We start from the raw sequence: 26,358 nt of genomic DNA on the forward strand, positions 1-26,358 counted from the left end.
CAAACCACCCTGGTATAACCCAGTATTCTGCAAAACACAGCAAGTGCTGTGAGCACTAAAGACAGAGATTATGGCTTGCTGTTTATAACAAGATCCTGTAAAAGGAATCTTTGTTCTATGATTAACAAATTTCCAGATCTACAGAAACTTTAAATTTGGAGTACAGTTGACCCTTGAACAACATGGGGGGAAGGAGTGCTAATACCCTCCACCCCAGTCAAAAAGCCACATGTAACTTCTGATTCCCAAAAAACATAACTACTGTTGACCAGAAGCTTTACTGGTAACATAAAGTTGATTAACACAAACTTTGTATGTTTTATGTATTATATACTATCTTATAATAAAAGAATCTAGAGAAAAGAAAATGTTATGAAGATAATCATAAGGAAGAGAAAATACATTTATAGTCTATTGAAAAAAATCTGCAATTCAGTCCAAACCCGTGTTGTTCAAGTCAACTGGACATGCTGTCTTGCTACTCACCCATTTTAAATATCCTTCGTTTGCAACTACCAATTAACTTAAAGTTATTGATCACTGTGTACCCTGGCAATTTGCTAGAAGCAACACATTATTGCAAAAAATTTTTAAGACTTGAGAAAGTACATGCACGCAGAATGACATCAGAAGAGTAGAGCCTTTCTAAAACACCTGTGAAGTTGGAACGAAGACATGTCACTTTTGATTATATTAAATGCAATCATTTCTTCTTTCTAAAAGCAAAAATAACGAATAAACTTTTAACATCAGAAATGTTTACTAACAATTCAAGTAAACATTGGCTACATTCTTAGTACAATACAATCTTTGACACAATTACAAACATGTATGCATTTCAAATATTAGCAAATTGCTTCAAAATGCAATTCTCAGGAAGTTTTAGTAAGTTATTCACAGCTCAGGATTAGAATAACTGGACTTACAAGGCATGAGGAAGAAATGACCAATTGGCTCAGTTAACTAAACATTCATTTTAAAGAACAGAAAACTGAAACAGCAAGGATGATTCTAAAATTTCCAGCTCATGAGCAATATAAACAAATACAAAAAGTTTTATTTAAACAAAAAAATTTCAATCACATAACCTTTAAAAAGCTAACAGGATCATTTCTATATTCATTCTGAAAACTAGTATGGTAAGAAAGGTAATTCAAGAATTTCCTAAAATGTTCTCACTAGCCATTATTTATGGTATATTCCCTAACACTTATATCAGTCTACTACAGACCTACAAGTTAATATGCTATAACTTTACCATCTTGCTATTTATGATTTTATTTTAACCCTGGGTATTACTGGCTCAAATCTAATATTATCAGTCCTATTGGTTGTCATGTCACAGATCTGAAGATGTGGTTAAATGAATCAAGCCAAGGAAATACTGATATATTAACAATATTTAAATATTGTGGGAGAAAAATGATTTAAAGGTTATAACTTCTAAATTTGATTCTAACACTAAAAACTAAGCAATCTGAAATATGCTTTTTTTATTGTTTAAAGTATTACATATAGTATTACATATGTCTCCTTTTTCCCCCATTGACCTCCCCCTGGCCACCCCCACCCTGAAATATGCATTTAGGGGTAAAACAGTCTATCTAATATCCTGGTATAGAAAAATCTACAAAATGTGTGGATATAAGGCTACAATATATTTCTTTACTGACCATTTCCTTCAATTTCTTTGGCCTTCACAAATTCAATGGGAACTATGAATTCTTTTGCAATAAACACTTTTCAATGACACTGTACTTTTTCAGAAAAATCACTTAGGTTGTATCATACCATAATTAACATTAGTGTTTCCCTTTTATTGTTATAGCATATTCTAATTTAAAAAAAAATAGGAAGAGAAAAAAACTAACCCCAAAGGATTTCTTAAAATGTTTGTTAAAACAAACTTTCAGCTGGTTTTCCTCCTTTGGAGAGTAAATAGAAGTAGCAAAGGAACATCACCAAGGAACTAAGAAAAAGGCTCCTTTCCTTCCATCTACATAATTAACTCAGGCCAAGGGACCTGTATGTATTCAAAAGGATAAGACAATACCATCTCAGAAGCAATTTTCTAAAAAACTGAAGAAAGAAAATCTGTATTAGCTCCCTTGCCCAACAGCCCCATCTGCACATTACCCTGTCAGTTCCCTTTTAGTAGTTACTAATGCTTGTTTTTCACCTTTGAATTTAATGAGAGCTGTTCCTTAGTGAACCACAGATACAAGGATCTATAGCCTGTTATAACAGCTTACTCTACAAATGCACTTCACCTCTTCTGAGCATGATATACCCCAAAACTTGGATCATGATTTAAGTGAAATCCACTTATAGCATTTAAAATTAAGGGTACTCTCTTACCCTTTCAATGACCCCAGTCTTCACTACTGATGAGCCTACCTGGAGACAAATGGGCTTTGCTTTAAACAAGATTCACCTTTCAGTACCTAGCACAGTGACTTGCCCATAATAAGTTGCTGACATAGTTATAACAAACTAAAATCAGTTAATATTAATTTCTCTCTTCTCATTTATTCCTATGGCATAGGTGATTAAAGAAAGATCAAAAAGCTGACTCCCAAGTAACAATCATTTCCTGGGCCCTGTGTTAAATGCTACACAACCCCAGGCCTAAAAAGGGCTTATGGCCTGGCCAGTGTTGCTCAGTGGTTGAGCACTGACCCATAAACCAAGAGGTCACAGGTTCGATTCCCGGTCAGGGCACATGCCCTTTCTCTGATACACAAGCAGAATTCTATGCTTCTCTTGCAGCAATTGCTATCAGAAAATCTTCATCTCATCAAGAAGTTCAAAAACAGAGAAAGGAATAGACTGAACTTACATAATTTGCTAAATATCGTACCTTCACAATTTTAAAGTGAAAACTTCCTAAAGAGAATGACTTAACCAAAACATAAATACCCTTTGCTATAAAATCCCCAAGGTGTGGCCAAAAAAGCTCCGTGAAGAAATTACAACTTTTTCAGTATCAAACTTGTAGTCTACTCTAAATATTTTAATCTAAAGTGTTAAGTTCCATTTCTGGCACTAACCAGCTAAAGTCGCCTCAAGATCAATTTATTTATATCTTCTTCATTCCTAAATAACTTGAAGGGGTAGAACACAAAAAATACAGAGAGAAAAATACCTAGGAAATAATACAGGCATACCTCACTTTTTTGTGCTTCACTTTATTGTGCTTCACAGATGTTGTTTTTTACAAACTGAAAGCCAAACCCTCAACCAGCAAAAGGATTACGACTCATCTACTGCAATCCTAGCTTTATTATATGGTCAGAAACCAAACCCGCAATACCCAAGGTTTGCTTGTACTGAATTTGACACAATCCTTCATTAATTTCAGTGTAAAGCACATAGCTTTTTCTAAGCCTAGCCCACCATATAGAGTCAAATGATTATCCAAAAGACTTGCAAATCTTCCAAACTATTGCAAAGAGCTTCCAAACGGAAAGGAAGGTACTAGTTTTATAGAATGCAGTGAAGGGAAGTTAAATTAATTGCAGGAAATTCTTTGGGACAAAGTTGAAGTGAATTCTGAATATATCAATATTGATTTAATTTGAGACATTTGATGACAACTCTGTGTGGTGATTTCAAAGAACAAGATAAAATATGTCATTCATCTGTGATTAAAAAGTACAGATACAAGAAAATAAAAACCATTTTTAAGAGATGAAAAAAGAGTCGGATATCCAATATGTATATATTCCATCTTCAAATTTAAAATTATATTGTTAGCTGTCCAAAGCAGCTCAAATTTAGTTTGTGCTATGAAATTATACAAATATTTTCTGGTAAGGGCTGGAGAAAACCAATGCACTACGATACTATTTAGCTTCCTAAACTACCTTAACTTACAGATAACAAACATTAAATTTGAGAGGCTAAGATTAACTTAACTTAGGTAGAAATCCCACCAAGAAAAGTTTTTTGTTTTTAAGTACCGTAACAAATTTCAAAATAAATCATAGCATCTTGTCTTTATATATAACTTAGCAAAACCGTAATCAAATGTCCAAATACATTGCCACTGGCTTTAGATCTTCTAATAAATGCACTACTCTTTCATTGGTCTAAATGAATAAAAGCATGGTAAAACAAATGCCAATTACTTTGAAAATACACAATCCTCTCAGATTGAAGTAGAGTCCAGAAATCCAACACCCAGGATCTTTTAAAGAAAATGAGAGCTAGCCCTGGCCAGTTTGGCTCAGTGGTTAGAATGTCAGCCCAAGGACCAAAGGGTCTGAGGTTTGACTCCCGGCTAAGGGCACGTACCTGGGTTACAGGTTTGATCCCCACCCTGGTTGGGACATGTATGGGAGACAACCAACTGATATGTGTCTGTCTCACATTGATGTTTCTCTCTCTCTCCCTCTCCCCTCCTCTCTCTCCCTCTCCCTCTCCCTCCCTCCCTCCCTTCCTCCCTCCCTCCCTCCTTTCCACTCTCTCTACAAATCAATGGATAAAAGATCCTCGGGTGATGATTAAAAAAAGAAAATGAAAGCTAACTGTTTCTGATACTGATTCCATTTTTCAAACTTCCCCACAAATTACTGGAAAAATATGAGGTAATTTCACAAAAAGCACAAATTTAGTGGAATTATAACTGATATATAAATAAGGATTTACTAAAAAAAAAAAAAAAAAAAGGCTTAAAGGAGTGATATTTTAAATCAAGGTTTTAAATACAAAAGGTGTCTTGTGTTGCTTAATCGCCCAGAGTTTCAGATGCTCCTTATTCTACTGTTACAGATTTGGCAAGATTCCGGGGGAAATCAACCTGCCAAAAAAAAGGAGGGGGGGAGCAAGATTAAAGAGATTATACAGACTGGGGGGTGGTAGTGTTCTATAAGCGAATTATTTTTGTAAAAACAGAAAACTTTCTCATTAACCATCTTTACTATAGACTACAAAGAATCGCATTAGAAACATAGTCACATAATGTCTCTTTAAAAGACTTGAAATCAGTTAGGAAAAAGAATCCTAAAGAAGCCAGTTCTGCACAGGAAGAGTCCAGGGATGGCCTCCAGAGGTGGCAGGCCTCCGAGGGGACAGCTAAGAGCAGGATGTTTTGGTTGTCACAATGACTGGGGAGCCAAGAATTGTAAAAGTCCTGAAATGTGTGAGATAGTCCTAAACAAAGAATTAGGAAACAGGGTAACAACAGGCGGAGATTCCCCAAAAAGGTAATCTCTGATGGTGCTATAATCTCCAAGATTCCTTTTAAGTTCTATGGTAAGAAAATGTTATGATGTAACCTACAAATTGGGCCAGGTAAATGTAACAGGTGATAGATAGATAGAGAGATATTATATATATACTAGAGGCCTGGTGCACGGATTCATGCACATTGAAAGAAAATTAATTAGAAGGTGGCTGGTGGGAGCAGGACTGGGCAAGATGGGCCAGACACGCCCTGGAGCCAACCTCCCACAGCCCCTCCCCGGCGCACATGGGGCAGCACCCGGGCTTGATGTGCATCTGCGGAGTGAGCAGGATCCCTCGGGCAGGTGGGGTCCCTCGGCCTGGCTTGTGGGGATTGGGCCAAAAACGGCAGTCCGACATCCCCCAAGGGGTCCCAGAGTGTGAGAGGGCACTCTGCAAAGTTGCTGTTTCTCGGCAGCTCCTATGTTAAGCATCTGCCCCCTGGTGGTCAGTGTGCATCATAGCTACCGGCCGGCTGGTCGCTTAGCCTTTTATATATATAAATGTTATATATATCTGATGGATTTGTCAAATGCTATTGCTAAATATTTAGAAGGAAAACTATTAGAATGTACTCAGGTAAAAAGCCAGCCCCAGATTTCTGCAGTGCTCCATCACTTACATCATAGCCTCTCAGCACAGCAAGGTGGAAAGCCAGCAACTGTAAGGGGATCACACTGAGAATGCCTTGCAAGCAGTCCACTGAGTGGGGCACTTTGATTGTTCTTTTTGTGTTCTTAATGGTCTCGGTATCTTCCTTATCACAAATCACCACTGGGCGTCCCTGGGAAAGAAAGCCACATACACAATCACAGGTAAACAAAGTAAGAGCTGTAGCAAGTGAATGTGCAAATTTTACATTCAATAACTCACATGTGGCCTCACTAACACAGACTTATTTAAACTCACAATCCTATATGGTAAGTCAGATTGATCTCATAGTCAAGGAAATGAAAGCTTTGTGGGAGTCAGTTATTTAAGCTAACACAACTAAGAAACACCAAGCTCAATACAGATGCTCCTCTGCTTATAAACCCATCATAAATTGAAAATATACACCGAGTGGCCAGATTATTATGATCTCTGAACGCATAATAATCTGGCCACTCAGTGTATTTATATCTCAAATGGGTACCAAAAGTATTCTAGACTTTTGCTAGAGATCAACCACCTATTTGCCCTAAGCTTTCTATCAGCCAGTGCAAAGGGGAAAACTGATCAGGTGCACGATTTATAGTATCTTTGATATCAAATAAATGAGGTACTCAGAGATCGTAATAATCTGGCCACTCAGTGTAAGCCAAAAATGTATTTAATACACTTAACCTACCAAACATCCTAGATCAACCTAGCCTACATGCTCAGAACACATATTAACCTACAGTTGAGAAAAATCATCTAAACCAAAGGCTATTTTATAACAAAGTATTGAATATCTCACATAATTTATTATGCGTATTACTTCCATACCATTGTAGAGTCCAAAAATCCTAAGTCAAACCACCATAAGCCAGAGACCATCTGTACTTGAATCCAGGTCTGCCTGCCTTCAAAACCCAAGTTCATAACAACTACACTGTGAGTAGAGATTAATATCTTTTGAGATTTATAAATAAAGCCAAATGATCAGAGGAAAACTCAGTTAAGCACATCACCAGTAGTTTTAATATAAAATCTAGTTCCTTCTGAAATACACATGTAAGAATATATATTAAATTAAAAGGGAGCAGCATTAAGCTAATTAAAGAGGACAGGATTTGGAGAGCCAGACTTCAGTTCTGGTCTTGATTCTGCCTATTGTGAGATCTATGAGCTGGGTCTTGTCAAAACTCTTGAGAATCTAATCCCTCACATGCAAACCTCAACATGTTTTATAAGCTATCTATTGGGCCCTGGTCTATCACTTTAAATGTCATAAAATTCAATTAAGCTTTAATGGCCCAAGGTGTCCTCACAGCAGCCCCTGACTTACCTGCCTAGCAACCACCTGCTGAAGAGCATTCTGACACTTGGCATAAGTGTGATCTCTCATGATGATCATGATGACAGGCATCAACTTATCCACCAAAGCCAGAGGACCGTGCTTCAATTCACCAGCGAGGATGCCTTCAGAGTGCATGTAAGTGATTTCTTTGATTTTCTAATAGAAAAGAACTAGATTAGTCTTCAGTCTCTTTTTCAAAAACCCATTCTTAAGTAAATATTACACAAATATTAGATATCTGAAATCGCTATTTATCCAAAAGTATTAAAGGACCACTGATCTATAAATATAGCCAATAGGCTAACAGATCATTGTTTCTATAATATCTACAGTGACTAGAAGTTTTAAAACCTATAAGGACTTTTTCAAGATTTAATTTAATTTAAATTTTTTTTGTTAATCCTCACCTGAGTATATTTTTCCATTGCTTTTCAGAGAGAGTGGAAGGGGGTGGGGGAAGAGAGAGAGAAACATCGATGTGAGAGGGACACACATCGACTGATTGCCTCCCACACATGCCTCAACCAGGGGTGGGAAGCAAACCCCCAACCCAGTACATGCCCTTGACAGGGAATCAAACCCAAGACCCTTCGGTGTGTGGGCCGACATCCTAACCAGGGATTTTTCAACATTTTAGATTCTCATGAACATACTCATATTTCTTTGTAACTGTTCTACTTGGTTAATGTTTGACCTGAATTAAATCCCACACTTAGAGAACTTAATCTTTATTTTAGTCATATCTGGACAACAAATTAACCAAAATTACTTGCTAAACCCAAGCTATCATGCTAAAATGTACTCTTCTTGATTTTCACTTTTTCATTAAGTATAAATTGTTACACCTTCTCAGGGTAAACAAATCAGAAAGCATAAAAACGAAAGCACTTGTAAAAGTTTCACCTATTTCATTCAAACTAAAAGTATGATTATGTGCCAGGTCCATAAGTAAACAGAGTGAAATTATAAGCAAGAAGACTTACTAGTGCCCCTTCAAGACAAGTAGCATAATGATAGCCACGCCCCATTATCAAGACCGACTTCTGATGATAAAGTTCTGTGGCCAGTTTCTGAATTTCATCATCCATGCTCAGTACTTCTTTAATCAAATCTGTTAAGAAGTAACATTAGCAACATCTATGAAAAAGGATATTTAACCAAACCAATATAAAAACAATAATATATTTGTAGCAACTGACAAAAGACCAGTGTTTCTATTCCCTTGTGATATCAGAGAGGAATTTTTAAATACAAAGGTGCAAAAGTAGGAAGATTTATTGACTAAACAGCTAGAAGCCACAATTTCAAGTACAAGAAGAAAATGACACCCATTACTGGCTCCCTTAGACAACAAAACTGTAGTATAAGAGCATCTTCGTACCAGGCAGCCGCTTTAATCCAAGCATGATCTCTTTGCGTCTCTCTTGCATGGAAATCCTGTCATCACACATCATAAGGGCAAACATCACAAGGGATACAAACTGGCTGGTGTAAGCCTAAAACACCACACAAAAAAAGCAGTTCTATTTTAAGAACTTAAGAATTTTTCATTTAAAATATATGCAAACAAATTCCCATTGGTTTTATAAGCATATATTGTCCATTTTATTTTTATTTTTTAATCTTCACTCAAGGACATATTACTGATTTTATGGAGAGAAGGAAGAAGAAAGGGAGGGGAAGGAAGAGGGGGAGGGGAGAAGAGGAAAGGGGAAGGTGGAGGGAGAAAAACATGGGTGAGAGAGAGAAACATCGATTGGTTGCCTAAATGCCGGCAAGGATGTGGAGAAAAAGGAATCCTAGTCCACTGTTGGTAGGAATGCAGACTGGTACAACCACTATGGAAAACAGTGTGGAGTTTCCTCAAAAAATTAAAAATAGAACTGCCATTTGATCCATAGGGATAATTACATTAATAACATGCTATTAATAACTTTTGTGAATGCTGCCTTCTAATCTCTACTATGTTTTTCCTTTTTATATTGTTTAGAAAATTCTTAGTAGGTGTAATTTTGTAACTTGCTTTTATTCTTAACATAATAAATACTTTGCCAAGACAGAATGCTTTCTTTCTTACTTACTCTAGTGTGTAATTATCTTAAGGAACTTTTCCCACCTCTTTAGGCCTCAGATGGCCCATCTGTTAAAAGTACACAATACTTACAAGATAATCATGAGAACAAATGAGACAAGTATAAATCATTCAACATAATGTCTGACATATAGGCTAAAAACAAACTTTTTATTGATGAAAGCTTGAACTAAGACTTTAATTCAAAAAAAATTTTTCTTAAAACTAGACTTGTGAATATTTTAAAACTTGCAGTCATGCTGCCAAGACGATTTTTATTCCCATTAGCTGTATATAAACGTAAGATATGACTGTTTTGTCACATTCTTTACAATATTGAGAATTATCCTTTTAACAAATTTTTGCCATTGACTGATAGACAATGGACTCTTTCTACTCCTTTACCATATATATCTTGAATCTAAAAAAATTAAGATTTTTATTCATGCTTGTTAGCCATTTACGTTTCTTCTTTTAAAAATTAACTTCATTGTTCTTCACTTATTTTCAACTTTGGCGGGTTTTTTTTGTTTTTCTTTTTTTCTTTTAAGTTGGTCGTGCCCTAGCCAATTTGGTTCAGTGGATAGAGCGTCAGCCTTCGGACTGAAAAGTCCCGGGGTTCAATTCTGGTCAAGGGCACATGCCTAGTTTGCAAGCTTGATCCCCAGAAGGGGGCATGCAGGAGGCAGCCAATCAGTGATTCTTTCTCGTCACTGATGTTTCTATCCCTCTCTCCTCCCTTCCTCTCTGAAATCAATAAAAATATATTCTTTAAAAAAGTTGATTGTAAGGTCTTTACTGTTATGTTTCAAATAGTTTTTCCCAGTTTGGTTTAACCTTTTATAATGGTGTTTACTGACACAGAAGTTTCATTTTTTTAAACTGTTATGTAGTACTTTTAAATTTAAACAGTCCTTCCATCCTAACATCAGTTAAGTATTATTAAATTTTCTTAATTCTATTGTTATCATTGTCCCATGTTATTTGACTTTTTTTAAAGTATATTTTTATTGATTTCAGAGAGAAAGGAAGAGTGAGAGATAGAAACATCAATGACAAGAGAGAATCACTGACTGGCTGCCTCCTGCATGCTCCCTACTAGGGATCCGGCATGTGCCCCTGACTGGAATCAAACCTGGGACCCTTCGGTCCACAGGCAGTCTATCTACTGAGTCAAACTAGCCAGGGCCCATTTTATTTGACGTTTTCATTTCATTTTTAGACCACCTGAAATTAATTTTAGTACAAGGTGTTAACTTATGTTTTTCTATTTTTATAAATAACCAATTTTTCCTTCATTTCAATTTCACCCCACCCTTTCTCTACTAGTTTGAGACATTCATTTGATGTACTGGAGTTATGTTGCAGGACTATTGATTCTGTCTCACAGATCTGTCATTTTTTTACAAAATAATCTTCCAATCCAGAAATATGGTATTTCATCCATTTGTGTTAGGAATTTAAGTCTATAAAGCAGTGGTTCTCAACCTTTTTAATGCCGCGACCCTTTAATACAGTTCCTCATGTTGTGGTGACCCCCAACCATAAAGTTATTTTCGTTGCTACTTCATAACTGTAATTTTGCTACTGTTATGTATCGTAATGTAAATATCTGTGTTTTCCGATGGTCTTAGCCGACCCTGCTAGCGGTTCTCAACCTGTGGGTCGCTTTGTTAAGAAGGTCATCTGGAAGGATGTCTGGAAGGTTGTTCGGATGTCCAGTCTAATTAGCATATTATGCTTTTATTATTATAGATACATTTGTCCTTTCAAATTCTTAATATGGAGGTGATGAAGGGGACAAGTATTTTATCTATTGTTGACCCTTATGTCTTACAATAATTAGTAAACTGTGAGTTCTGTAAGTGCTAACAAGTTAAATGCAAGATATGGATTAGTCTGTTTCACCAACATTATGATTAAATAATTACATAAGAACTAAGTCAAGAATTTACCTTTGTGCTGGCCACACCAATCTCGGGACCAGCATTAATGTGAACTCCACAGTCTGTCTCCCTTGATATGGAACTGCCGACAGTGTTTGTGATCCCCACAGTTAAAGCTCCTCTCTCCTTGCAGTACCGAAGACCCATCAGGGTATCTGCTGTCTCACCTGTGTATAAAGGAGGACAAAAGTAACACATACAGCAGTTAATACATGCTTTTTTAGATGTAAAAACAAAAAACTGACTACACTTTCAACAAAATCATTTGTTTTAAATAAAATTTAAAATATGCACTTAAAATAAATTAGCAAAACTTTAACAGTATCCTACTTTTTAGGATCTCCTTTCTTTCTGTCTTTGAAAATTCAGCTCTTTGAGTGTAAAACATGTTTATTTTACTAATTCATTAAGAATCACATATCAAAATAAATCTCTATTTGCCACTTGCAATACCAGTTTATCTTTAAATATCAATTTTTGCCAAGATAATTTTTAGAAAGAATGACTTTCCTTTTTGCCAAGTCTTTAAAATTAGCATACCTGACTGACTAATAAAAAAGCAAACATCATCTCGAAAAACTGGCGTGTTTCTATCCAGGAAATCACTGGCTAGCTCCACCATAACTGGCAACTCAGTCAGCTCTTCGAGAACTTGACGTGTCTGTAAAGAAAATATTATTTGGTCAAACAACTTTACTTCAAATACTCTTTTTCACTGGCCTTCTTTGGACTCAATGTATAGTTTTCACTTTTTCTGATTATAAAAATGAAACATGCACATTGTTAGAAAATATAAACAATACAGATTAAAGCACAAAAAATAAAATAATCAAAATTCACCATGCAGGGGAAACCACATGTATAAATGTTTGGAGAAGCAGAAAAAGCACTGTTCTGAATTAGCTTGTATGTTATCTCTAACTTCCCAATTTTAGTCTTTAAAATGACGATTCATAAAATACTAAGTCAGAGAAATTCCAAATAAGATAAACACCCAGTGAAAAATTAAACACTTCAAATACCATATATTCATAAGTAGTACCGTTCCAAAAAAAAGTCAATATACTTCAGAAATCTAGTTTTGAAAAAAAGCTCACTACCTTCAAATTTTGTAGTATGGAAGGTAAAGTAGGAGGTAGTATGCTTCTGCTCAAAGAGCACCTTAAAATTCATTTTAATTAAATTCCTTTTACTCCAAACATCAGAAAGTTAAAAACAATGGGAAAGTAAAATTTTAGGCAGCAAAAATTTTAGGCCCTTCAGTTGCATACATTTAGTTGCTTTAATAATAACTATGTAGATCACCTACTTATTTAGGTAAGTGGCCCTGCCCATCTTTGCTCCATCCCTGCATTCCTCCTCCTTCACAGAAGTGAATAACTGTAAGGTTTCCTTACTTCATACCCCTTCAACTTTCTTGCCACAAATGTGAACTAAATCATTTTGTTCTATAACTTCGGATTGGTACTTTTTAAAAATGCTATAACATCATGTACAGAAAGTCTTCAAGGATAAAACGTTCCTATTTTTAACTAACTTTTTTCCATTGATGTATTTAATTTACTAATTTTACATAAATTACTGACACTAAAATGCTAAATATTTTCCCTCAAACATAAATCAAACTTTCCTGCCCCAGTTTACAATGTAAATGTTATACTGGAATTATACTCTCCAAAATTAAAAGAGAAAGATACAAATCTGGCAACTTATCAAATATTTAAAAACTAGAGGTCTGGTGCACAGATTCATGTACTGGTGGGGTCCCTTGTACCAGTGCACGATGGATCAGGGCCAGGGAGGGACCAAGGGAGGGCTCCAGGGCATGTCCAGCCCATCTCACCCAGTCCCGATCAACTGGACCCCAGCAGCAAGCTAACCTATTGGTCAGAGCGTCCGCCCCCTGGTGGTCAGTGTGCCTCATAACTACCGGTTGAACAGTCGCTTAGGCTTTTATATATATACTAGAGGCCCAGTGCATGATTGAATCATGCACGTGTAGGGTCCCCTACACGCTTTCACTTTTCGCGGTGGAGCTGGGTGCCTGTCCGCTGGTGCCGGAGCAGACAGGCACCCAGCTCCCCCACTTTTGATGGTCCGCGGCCGCTGAGGGGGGCTACCCTGCTGTTGAGAGGTGCAGGGGGCGGAATTCCTGCCCCCTGCGCCTCTCAACGGCCGCTGAGGGAGCTGCCACGGACACCTGGCTACCCTGCCATTGAGAGGCGCAGCTGGGTGTCCGCGGCAGGCCCCCTCAGCGGCCGCGGATCTGGCCGTTGAGAGGCACAGGGGGCGGGAATCCCGTCCCCTGCACCTCTCAACAGCAGGGTAGCCCATCTCAGTGGCAGCGGATCCGTGCCTCTCAATGGCCGGATAGGTCACCCCGAGTCCCGCCCCCCAGCCTCCCGCCGCCCAATCGTGGGTGTAGCGGAGTGATGGTAATTTACATGTTACTCTATTATTAGATAGGATATAGATATAGATAATATACCTCAGAAAGTAATCTTAAGGTGTATCTGTGCAAATAAATGGTTTGGTCTTTCAATAGAAGCAACTCTTTAGAAATAGAATGACATATTTTCATCATAAGAGACTAATTTAATGTTAAATTCCATTGCGTGCCACTGGAAAAACCCAGAGACAATAAACATTTTGAAAAGCAATCTATACAGGCATTCCTCGGGCTACGTTGGACTCGACGTACATTGTTTCATGGTTACATTGCCATCTCCCATTTATTTATAAAAAAAAAAGTTCCGTCATTTCGACGTATGTACATATGTGCTTTTGGGTTTTTTATTATTTATTTACCACAAGTAAAGGTCAGGAATTGTTATATTTCTTTTAAATTTTTTTTACTGTTTCACTTCATTACTGCTGTGTATGTGCTCCACGTGAGTGACGTAGGTGCTTACACAGGTGGGTTCCGACTTACGGCGGAAATTGTGTTACGTCGTGCAGTAGGAACAGATCTCTGACGTAACCCGAGGACCTACTGTACTTAGAATGATTTTAGTTAATTGTTACTGTTCAGGATACACAGTATATACTAAAAAAGCAATTACGCAAATGTGTCATTCACATTTGACACCACCAAAAACAAAAACCTACATAGAATTAATGACATTATTTTGTATAATAAACCATGAGATTGCTATTAGTTAACTATAGTAGTCTCAGCATCCACAAAAACAAAAAATAGCCCTAACTCGTTTGGCTATGTTTTGTTTTTTGTGGATAGAGCGTCAGCCTGCAGACTTAAGGGTCCAGGGTTCGATTCCAGTCAAGAGCACATGGCCAGGTTGCAGGCTCAATCCCCAAAAGGGGGTGTGCAGGAGGCAGCCGATCAATGATTCTCTCTCATCATTGATGTTTCTCTCTCTCCCTCTGCCTTCCTCTCTGAAATCAATATATATATATTGATTTCAGAGAGGAAATCAATATATATATTTAAAAATAGCTTAAATCTTCTCAAATTTCAGAGTTAGAAAAGCCTAACAGAGCATATAACTTCTGCCCCACAATTCAAACTTAGCATTAGATATGACGTTTACTCAAATTTTTAATTTCTGAATGGGTTTATTCAGTAATAGACCTAAACCACCACTAAATTAACCAATCCCCTAATTTACACTATCATCTTTAATTCATTCTTTCTTTCCCATGCTCAAAACCATCACTTTTTTACAACTCTTTCCTTTGATACTGCAGAATTTCCTTTTTAGGACTATGTAATTTCTTTTTTAAGAGAAGAGTAAAGTCTGTTGAAATTCAAGGGCTGGGTGATTAGCTAGTTTTAAACCACTAAATAACTGGCTCCCGCAGGTATAGACAACAAATATTTATGCCCCAGCAAATAAAAAAATTACTATGTCATGAACTTTAAGAATCATCCTGAAAGTAGCAACTGAGTATGAAAGGATCTTCTGTACTTATGGGAGCTGACATCAGCAGCACATAAACTACACATGGATCTGATTTATTGGACTAAAAGACTGTTATATTCCTATGCTTCTGCACTGACAACAACACACTTCTTTAATATAAAATTTCAGCTTCCAAAGTAACAGTTTAAAGAACGAAGTCTGACATAAGGCAGACTTCCTCTCTCTGTAGAAACGTGCCTGCCAAGTAAACTCCTGGTGAGGTTCACACATGGTACCAGCCATCTGTCTGGGCTACATGAACAATGAGAAGCAAAACTCAATGGCTGCTCTTGTAGAAGTAGGCATGTGCACTAGACCACAAGGCTAAGATGGTGCAAAAACTTTCCCTCTCTTTGCCTTTCACTAACGAAGTCATTTGCAGGCATTCTACCTGTACGTCTAAGATCCTTTTTAAAGCAGATCTTCTATTAATAAATAATTCCAAGGATCTATTAAAATTTCTGCCCCCAACCTTCTTGATTTTTGTCATGCAAATTGAAAAGATAACACGATGTTTTAACAAAGGATAGTTTTACATAGTGTGTTACTGGAGGTACTATTTGTCTGCAGATATATTCTGATACCAAACATATTACAATTAAGATTTTAAGAAGCTACTTACTGCTACACCAGCATGATAACTTGTTCCACAAGCAATAAGAATCAGACGCCGGCACCTCTGGATCTCCTTAATGTGATCCTTCAAACCACCCAAATTCACTGAAATAAAAGTTCATGTATATAATTATTTAGGAAAGAACTATATGAAATAAGCAATCATTTTTCATAAGCGCCCACTGGGAAGTAACAGAATTTTAAAGAATTCGTATTCCTCTGAGGAGCTCTTGTAGAAGTAGGCATGTGTACTATCCACTGAGCCAAACTGGCTAGGGCTCCTCTCAGTCTTTTCCATCTCATTCACCTAATGTCAGAGTCATCCTCATTGCTCCTATCCCTTCTCCACATCCACTCCACCAGCAAGTCCTAGAAGTTCTCTGTAGTTCGTTTGTTTTCCTTTTTTTTTTTCTCCTTAGATCCCTATATTTTGAAAAGTAATTTAAATAAGGCACAACTTAACTGGTTCCCCAGACTTGTAACTAGTCTTATTCAGCTCCCTCCCAAATGTCCACACTACTACAGTATGTATCAGACTTTAACTTGTTTGGTCAATTTTACATTCTTTTCTTTAGATTAAAAGTTATCTTAAAGGCAAAACTATAGGGACACAGTAGATGCTGACATCTGGAGGTGGGAAGGTGCTGAATACAAAGGACACAAGGAGTTTTTAGGGTAATGGAACTGTGCTATGTCTTCATTGTTGTAAAGGACAGCATTATGAGCATGTTATGGAAGTTTGTTGAAACTCATTGAATTATACAATAAGAACAATAAATTTTATTATATCTAATTATATCTCTATAAACCTGCTTGGGAGAGAAATAACTTAGTTATATTCATTTCTCCTACAGTACCCAGAACAGTGCCTGAACACAAGGTAAACCTATTCTCCTCTCAGTCTTCTTTTTTTTTTTTTTTAAGATATTTTATCTTTTGTTAATCCTCACCCGAGGATATTTTTCCATTGATTTTTAGAGAGAATGGAAGGGAGGGGGAGAGACAGAGAAACACTGATGTGAGAGACACATCAATTGCCTCCTGCACACATACCCGACCGGGGCTGGGGATTGAGCCTGCAACTGAGGTATGTGCCCTTGACTGGATTCAAACTCAGGATCCTTCAGTCCAAGGGCCGACACTCTATCAACAGGGATGCCATGCCAGTGAAGCTCAGTGGTTGAGTGTCAACCTATGAACCAGGAAGTCATGATTTGATTCCCAGTCAGGGCACATGCCCAGGTTTCGGACTCGATCCCCAGTGGGGGCGTGCAGGAGGCAGCCGATCAATGATCCTCTCTCATCACTGATGTTTCTATCTGTCTCTCCCTCTCCCTTCCTCTCCAAAATCAGTTAAGAATATATTAAACAAACAAAAAAAAAGATGACTGGCAGCCAAATATTCTATAATGCTATCAAAGACAATAAACTTTCAGGCTGTCAATGCCAACCCCCACACACTTTGAAATAAAAAAATAATTCATTTGTAATTACCAGTATAGTCATCAAAGTTGACTCGTCCTCTCATTGTGTTCACAACTGACTCTGGCTGCTCAAAAATTTCCTTCTGCATAAATGAACTGAAGTTTCCTAAAGGAATATAAATTATATCATATTTTTAAAAAAACAAGCCAAAGAATAACAAATTTGTACAAAACTGAAAATCTATCTCCTTTGACATAATCTTAGTAAATGAAATGAAACGAAAGGTCATGCAATAGAGGACAATGCTCATATATGACATTCTACCCTATCTGAAGAAAAATGAACAAGGAGAAAGAATCATGTAAAATATGCAGTTACAGATAAACAGGGAAGTGGGACAAGCTTAAGTTTTGGATTCAAACCTAGGTTTGAATCAAGGATATTATTAGCTAAGTGACGCTGGGGAAATACCTTAATATGTAAAATAAGAATAGCAGCTACTTCATAGCATTGTAGTATGGACATATACAGTAAGGACTTGACACATAGCTGTTACATAAATAAGTGTTAGTTTTTATTCCCACTACAACCCCACCAGAAAGGAGAATAAAAGCCATAATCACAATAATTACCTATTCTATAATAATAAAAGCATAATATGCTAATTAGACCGGACCTCCTTCCGGATGCCCGGATCCTGGGTGCCAGAAGGAAGCCGGTGCCTGCAGCCAGGGGAAGGAAGGCCTACTCTTGCACGAATTTCATGCATCGGGCCTCTAATAATAGATAAGAGCAGCAAACATTACGTAGGGTTCATTAAGTGTGTCAGGTGCTATTCTAAGGGCTTTACATATATTAGCTCTCTTAATCCTTAATGAGGTAGAACCTATTATCCCCAATTTATATATAAGAAAACTGAAGCACAGGGAGAATAAGAAAGGAATAAAGAACAGAACACAAACTGTTTATAAAGCATCTTAAAAATTTCAAGTACTATTTAAATAATCTCTTTTTAATGTTAGAAAAAAACACATGGATTAGTTGAAGGAGAACTATTATAAAACTAACAGATAATTTCTTCAGAGAACCATCTCTTTCCTGGGGCTATCCCTTCACTAATCATGTGGACAATTTCGCTCAGCACTGTGTTATCAGATTTCTACACTAGGACAGGAAGTAGAATGTACCCTTTCCAATAAGGACACCAAGCTATAACATGATAAAACTTTCACCCTTCATAATCTGCTGGAGTTCCATCTGGAGGGTTTGCACAGCTCTTCCAGGATGATCTCCTGCAGTTCGTTTAATTCGATGGATAGAAAGACGGCCATCTACCACCGCTGCTACGTCATCATCTTCAAGAAAGATGACGCGATTGGTGTGTTCTATTACAGCACTATAACACATTCAAGGAGATATTACAATCGATAATCAAGGATGATTATTAAAACTATCATTAGGACACAAAAATCAAATTTAAATACAAACTCAGATTTTTAACTATTTCCTACAACTTTTGTGATATCATACTATATAAGTACAGTTTCGGTAATATTATTATACTTGAAACCCTTTTTTTCTTGAAATATTAATGTTTATTGCATGTAACATTATTATATTTAAAAAATAAATTTAAAAAAGAGAAAAAAAATACAAATTCTATCATCATGCAATATTTCTGATAGCTTTCTGGTTATTGATGCCATTCCTCACAGGGAAGTCAGGGTGAGCGGTGGTCGCTGTGGACAATGAATAAAAGGATCTCTATGCAGCAACCTAAACCAAATTAGATTAGATCTGAAAGAAAGCATAGTTGTTTCTTCCTCATTCTATCCATCATCAAGTACTCCAATTTTAACTCCTAAGTATTTCTCAAAGCTTCTATGTCCACCACCACAAACCAATTCAAGCTATCATCAACTCTTTGCTGAATTACTATAGCAACCTCCTAACTTGTCCACCCACATTCCCTCTAATCTTCCTCCATCCACTGTCCATTTCTGCTAAAATGGATATCAAAAGGCAACTCTTATCAGGATTTCTCCCTCATCCAGCAAACCACATGACTGCTTCCCTTTGGCTCTTAGGAAATCAACAAAATGCATAACTGTGACCCCTACCCACCTCCTCTAGCCTCACTTCCCACCTCTATTCCAGCCCACACTCCCACCCATCCCAAACTCTCACAGGCTGATCAATCTGCAGAGAATGAATGTTTTTTCCTCCATCTCTTTACCTGTTTAACTCCTAATATCTCCTTAGCAATCATTTCAAGCATCATTCCCTTAAAGAAATTTACTCATGAGGGTAAGGCACCTGTTATAAGCATTCTGTAACTCTCATCACAGCTGGAATTCTACACTTGTGTGACTATTGATTAAAATTTGTCTTCTCCGTTAAGAAAGAGCTCCTTGCCCTAGCCAGTTTGGCTCAGCAGATAGAGCATTGACCTGCAGACTGAAGGGTCCCCAGTTTGATTCTGGTCAAGGGCACATGCCTGGGTTGCAGGCTCGATCCCCAGTAGGGAGCATGCAGGAGGCAGCCAATAAATGATTCTCTCTCATCATTGATGTTTCTGTCTCTCTCTCCCTCACCCTTCCTTTCTGAAATCAATAAAAATATGTAAAAATAAAAAAAAGAGCTCCTTAATGACAAGTAATATTTTTTACTCACCATTATCTCCTAAGCACAGTACATGCTTTGCTATTGTGCAGTTAAGACCGTATGAGTGAATGAGTAAAAAAAAGGCTGAGATGTTTCTGCAACCTCATTTATTTAAGCTATAACTGTCAACTCTGTAACAAACCTACTTAATGACAGCAATGACACATCTTAGCACAGACTACACACCTATAAATTAGAACACATTAAAGCTTGAAGCTTGTTTTCCCACTGAGATAATAAATTCTCTAAGGCCCAAATTCCATCAGTTTTCACTTTTAGTTCCCCCTACTTTCAGGCACAATGAATGACTCAAATACTTGTTAGCAATTTGAATGATTCCATTTTATATCCATTACTAGAGGCCCAGTGCATGAATTCGTGCAGAGATGGGGTCCGGCCGGCCCACCCCAATCGCAGCCAATCGGGCAGGGCCGGCCAGGGGGAGGCAACACAGGAGGTTGGCCAGCCAGCCCCGGCCACGATCGGGGTGCCCGGGGGGGGGGGGGGGGGGGGGGGGAGGAAGGGGGGGGCTGATCAGGGGTGGGGCCAGCTGGGGGAAGGAGCCGCAGGCAGTTGACCAGCCAGCCCCGCCCCCTGGTCAAACTCCTGGTCGAGGGGACAATTTGTATATTAGCCTTTTATTATATAAGATTATTAGTATTTCATTTATAAATGCATCTAAGCACCCCACTGCATTTTCTCACATAGTCTAGTACTATTTCCTTTGTAAAACTGATTATGTTGCCAATTACTTCTGAATTAAAAAAATAAACGTCTACATTAGACTAAAAGTAACATGGTTTAGCAACTTTCCTATAATTGGTGGGATACTAAACTATTCACACTCCAATCTAAAATCTTTCAACCTGCCCTGGCTGAGTAGCTCAATTGGTTACAGCATTGTCCCAATACACCAAGGTTGTGGGTTCAATCCCCAGTCAGGGTACATGTAAGAGACAACCAATGAATGCATAAATAAATGGAACAACAAATCAATGTTTCTATTTCTCTCTCTCTCTCTCTCTCTCAAATCAATGAATAATAAATTTTTAAAAATCTCTCCTCCCTATAAAACCTAGAAAAGGCTCCTTAAAAAGGAGAAAAAAACACATGAGCTCAGGATAAATACATTGGAACAAGTCTCAAGGTTTATTATCCTTTCTTTATTGATCTATGTGCTTTGAATTGAAAGGAAATGTGTTCTTAGAACCCATCTCCAAAAAAAGGTCACCTTCACTTTCTTAATTAACGAAGTTCTGTACAACATGACCACATTTATACAAAATGACTTTCTGGTTTCCTGTAGCATCGCAAGTTTCACTACAAATTCTCTTTGAATCAACTAAGGGAACTCACCTTGCATCAGAAGCAAAGTAATATTCCACCGCTTTTTCCTCAACAGGGAAAAGGCAAGTTGTGCTGTCCACACGAGAGAGATTGCAGCTTCCTTTCTTATCTTTGCCTATAGAGCACAGAGTTAATAGGTAAACATGTAGAAAACCAGGACCAATATAAAAATATACATAATTTTCTAGAAAAATCAACAAAAAACCATAGCAACACAAAGTAATTTCGGCAACTTTAAATGCTGAAAAAAAAGATCACTTATTTCCATGCAAGAAGAAAAACAGACAAAGCATGTACAGTGAAATAGCAACTATCAAAGAGAGCGTGGCAGATAACTATCCTACAATATAATGTTTTTAATCTTTCTTTTCCAGGTAAAAATCAAAATACTTTATTAATATCACTTGTTTCTAATAAAGTATATGTATATGGAATTAATACATATAAGTTTGTATACTTAAACTTATCATGAAATTATATTTAAAATACCAAAATTGTGTAATAAATAATAAAGACAAGTGGCATAGTAATTTTTATTATCTCATAACAAAACTTCTCTAGATTTTAGTAACAATTTTGTGCCCTGCTGGTGTGGTTCAGTGGTTGACTCATGCACTGAGAGGTTCGGTTCGATTCCCACTCAGGGCACATGCCTGGGTTGTGGGCTCATTCCTCAGTGTGGGGTGTGCAGAAGGCAGCCATTTCTCTCTCATAGATGTTTCTATCTTTTTCTCTCTCTCTCTAAAATCAATAAAAAACATTTTTTTAAATAAAAAACTTAAAAAAATAGTAAATTGGTCTAACAAATCAAGATATAATCTCCACTAACTGTAATTTAAAAACAAAACAAAGATACTTAAAACTCTAACAAATAAGGAATGAAAATATTATAAACCCAGAACCTCTTCTTTCTTAAAATTGAGTTTTCTAACATTTAAGTTTGAAAAAATGAGAAATGGTCCATTTTCACTGACAATATCCTCTTAATTCTAGCACTTTAGAATTTTGGCATCTCTACTTAATTCGTCAATTATTGATGAAGATTTTTTTTTTCCTTTTTGCCCATTCACAGCTAAAGTCAAAACAGGAAAGCATATTGAAATTTGACAAATTAGCAAATATATTTTTTAATCTATTAATTGAAGGCTATATAAATGTCAAAGAGACAAAAGAGCACCTTTCTCCAAAATTAGGACATAGTAACTGTATAATCTACGGACACAATGACCAGACAACATCATAAATATACTTGTAAAAATTCATATTGTGTTAACCCTCTAAAAATGCATGTCTATAAAAACTTGGAAGTAATTATTCTTAGAATCACACATCCAAAGTTCTTTACAATCCATGATTATTTGGTGAGGTTTAGGCATGAAAACCAAATAGCTCTTCCCATCCAAATTCAACAGCAGAAATGATACCGCATTTCAAAAAATAAGTATTAGGTAACATCCTAGAAAAGATAACACGCAAGACAGATAAAACAGATCAGTGTCTGCCAGAGACTGGGAATGGGGACCAGAGTTGATTACAAAGTGGCAGTGGGAGGGAACTTTTTGGGGGATGCAATTTTTCTATATCTTGACTGTGGTGGTGGTTACACACCTGTTTGCATTTGACAGAACTCAGGAAATTTTACATGAAAAAGAGTGAGCTTTATTGTCTTTTAAAAAGCAAATCAAGACGTAGCCAGTTTGGCTCAGTGAGTAGAGCATCAGCCTGCGATTCTGGTCAAGGGCACATGCCTGGGTTGCAGGCTCAACTCCCCATTGGGGGGGGGGGGGGCGTGCAGGAGGCAGCCGATCAATGATTCTCTCTCATCATTGATGTTTCTATCTCTCTCTCCCTCTCCTTTCCTCTCTGAAATCAATAAAAAATATATTTAAAAATAATAATAAAAAGTGAATCTAGAAATAGGTAAAATGAGTCCTGACCGGTGTGGCTCATTTGGTTGAGCATCGTCCCATGCACAGAGAGGTTACTGGTTAGATTCCTGGTGGGGGCACACACCCAGGTTGCGGGCTTTTTCCCCAGTAGGGGGCATGCAGGAGACAGCTGATCAATGTTTCTCTCTCCCTCTCCCTTCCTCTTTCTAAAATCAATAAAAAATCTTTTTTTTAAAAAATAGGCAAAATGATAGCCCAGCATCTACATTTTTTTAAATAAACACAACCAGCTTTGGTTATAAAATGCACTAAGGGGGCCGAGTTTCACTATACATGTTCTTTCTCCAAATATTGGTTATTTCAGTCTTCAAGTAACAAGGTATAATTACAATATTTAGAAGAAGTTAAGGTAACATTGGCAATTCAAATGAAAAGAACATTACTACTTAACACCTATATGACTCTTAAAATCTATAAAGTCTTTCTATATTCTCTCATCCTGATTTCATTTAAGTGGAATACAATTATCATCATCCACTTTATTTTGTCACCTGGAGAAAATAGTAAAATCCAGTTCAGGGTTCTTCTCTTTACACAGCCTCTTCAGTAAGAGGCCTACTTTTAAATTAAACTCTGTTGAGCAGCACACTCTCTACCTATTAGGAGCTAGAGAGGTAAGGGTTACTAAAACAAACTCTGATCTCAAAAAGATCTGTCCCATGATAAATGTTTTCTCCAATTTCTTAAAACCTTAGCCAATGTTTTCCCATTGTTTCTAAAAGCAGCTTAAAACAATGTACAAGGTAATATATGGGTAATGTATACCCAGCAGAATTATTAACAGAAATCTGGAACTCTGGATCCAAAATTTGTACTCTCACTGGTAGACTAGTTTTTCTTCTGAAAAGGGAGGGAGGGAGATGAGGAAGATAAAAAATTCTAACATCTTCAGAACTTTTATCTGCTACAGATAAAATAGTGAAAGCAGTTACAATCTAAAGATGAATAGGTTTAGAGTATTTTGCTAAATTTTTTCAAGAAATCAAGAATTATACATTAATAATATAGGTTCTAATTTCCTAAATTTACTTTTAGTAATAAGCAAATGGAAAGAGCACATCTTTTTAAAAATCTAATTTTATCAATGAAATGTTCCAGAGTTTACATAGCTGAAAGTCTTATAAAAAATTCAAACTTATTAAAAAAGAACAATTCCAAATCCAAACAAAGCCAATCAAGATATTGAATGTAAATCTAAAAGTAAAATGTCATGCATAAAATAAAAACCATTAAAACCAACTATGTCAGTTAAAAATTAGGCTGAATTATTCAAATTACAACTAAGTCCAATCTATAGTAGTCTAGAACACAATGCTCTTTTCCCCAACTTGGCATCTTAGTTATAATATGGTATCCTACATGATTTTAATTTAAAACAAAGGAAAAAAACTATTTTTTTTCAAATCTCAGAGACTTTAAAGAAACGAATTACTAAAAGCAGTTTTCTAAATGCCAAAAGCAGACAGACAAAATATACTCCGCAAATTAGAAAAATGTCAAAATATGTTTCCCCATAAAATAAGCACATTTTTAGAGGCCCAGCACATTCATTCACTCCAAGAACAAAGAATTAGTAAAGAATGAACAAAACAGGATAAGATTCCTCCCCATCCATGCAGTGCATTTCCCACCTCTTTCTCCCTGTGATCCCCACCGTGTGAATTTTGATCCAATCTGAGTCCTAGCTATGGATATACAACAGAAAAAAATTCTACTTGTCAGAGAAATCACAAAACAAATACTTTTCATGTCTAGACAGAACTATATATGAGTGGATGTGACCAAAGAGACATTTATTTCAATTTAAGGAAAACAATTATTTATATCTACTGCATTCAATTTATACATTCTACCCATGGCATGATGTAGGAACAGTTTTTACCTGTTCTGTAGAGTATTGGAATGTGATCAGTAGAGAGTTTATGTTCACTTCGTACACCAATCAACAGAGGGCTACCTCGTCTGTTAATACAAAATTAAACAGAATTAAACCATTTTTATAAACCACACATTAATTATATAAAATTTAAATGTGATGACAGAACACTCTTCAAATAAGTTTAAATTCTCCCTCCAAGCTCAACTTCAGATATAACAAAAGATCAATATAAACAGAATTTTTAAAAAAATATTCAATAACAGAGCTAGACAAATCTGACCCACACAGCAGGTTTGCCAATTTTTATTGGAACACAGCCATGCCCATTCTTTTACATACTTTCTAAGACAACTTTCACGCTACAAGAGCAAAACTGAGTAGTTGCTATACAGGCCTTTATGGTGAAGGCACATTTATAGTGTACAGAGAATAAACTTACAATTCAAAAGTTTCAAAATACATATAATTATTAGGTATTATTAAATTTATACATACCTTGTGACAACTGCTTGGCCAGGAAAATGAACACTTTTAAATACAAGTGCAAAAGCACCTTCCTATGGAGGGGAAAAAACGAATCAGCAATACATATGATAATCAATTATCAAATGTGAAATGTCTTAATACATACTGGCTTTACCACAGAAACTTTTTGTTTACATAACCACTTTTTGCACTAGTTTATAAATTAGTCTAAATTTTAGGCAGACACTTCCTCTTGAGCTTTGGTGTATCAAAGACCCACTTTTTAAACAAGCTTCCTCTTAAAATAGGCTCAATAGATAATAGCTCCAAAACAGACCATTTTAATGGAAAGAACACATCCTTTTATTTTTTTTTCTTGGTCTAATTATATCAATAAAATGTTCCTGAGTTTTTATAGCTGAAAGTCCTATAAAAAAATTCAAACATACTACCAATGTTTCTCAATAAATAAATCATATCTCCCATACTACATATTAATAAAGGGAAGATAGAATTAGGAAAGGACCTAAGTTCAATACCCAAAACCCATTTTATACCACTGTTAACTTACAGTCTTTTTTACCTTGATATTGGAGGTAAATATATACAATCACAATTATTAACATGCACATCATACCACCCCCTCTACCCAACTTCCTCAAGGACAGGGCCTAAAGAAATCAAGAATGAATAAAAGAGGAACATGAGGTAGGAGAGGGAAGAAAACAACACAGAACACAAACTGGGTTATACAGTGAGTAGAAACAAGACAAGACTGGGAAGACACACTACTCTGCCTGGAGTAAAGGGAAGGAATGGACCTCTATTTTCTCTATCTTTCTGTATCCTCCTTTACTGTAGACA

General features: G+C 36.6%; 1 protein-coding gene across 1 annotated transcript in view; it reads right to left on the reverse strand.

The window, feature by feature from the left end:
• Window positions 1-4,466: 4,466 nt before the first annotated feature.
• The window catches only part of GFPT1 (glutamine--fructose-6-phosphate transaminase 1), a 57,887-nt gene continuing 35,995 nt past the window's right edge, over window positions 4,467-26,358 (reverse strand). Inside the window, exons 7-19 of the mRNA XM_079792030.1 lie at window positions 25,525-25,586; window positions 25,033-25,112; window positions 21,211-21,316; window positions 18,423-18,586; window positions 17,260-17,355; window positions 15,773-15,870; window positions 11,768-11,888; window positions 11,237-11,394; window positions 8,592-8,706; window positions 8,194-8,321; window positions 7,199-7,366; window positions 5,849-6,010; window positions 4,467-4,801 (exon numbers count right to left, since the gene is read on the reverse strand). Of these exons, the coding sequence (XP_079648156.1) occupies window positions 4,757-4,801; window positions 5,849-6,010; window positions 7,199-7,366; window positions 8,194-8,321; window positions 8,592-8,706; window positions 11,237-11,394; window positions 11,768-11,888; window positions 15,773-15,870; window positions 17,260-17,355; window positions 18,423-18,586; window positions 21,211-21,316; window positions 25,033-25,112; window positions 25,525-25,586 (1,503 nt within the window). The 3' untranslated portion in view covers window positions 4,467-4,756. The remainder of the gene's footprint in view (window positions 4,802-5,848; window positions 6,011-7,198; window positions 7,367-8,193; window positions 8,322-8,591; window positions 8,707-11,236; window positions 11,395-11,767; window positions 11,889-15,772; window positions 15,871-17,259; window positions 17,356-18,422; window positions 18,587-21,210; window positions 21,317-25,032; window positions 25,113-25,524; window positions 25,587-26,358) is intronic.

The sequence above is a fragment of the Cnephaeus nilssonii genome (genome assembly GCF_951640355.1).
Source record: "Cnephaeus nilssonii genome assembly, chromosome: 15".
NCBI classification, from domain to species: domain Eukaryota; kingdom Metazoa; phylum Chordata; class Mammalia; order Chiroptera; family Vespertilionidae; genus Cnephaeus; species Cnephaeus nilssonii.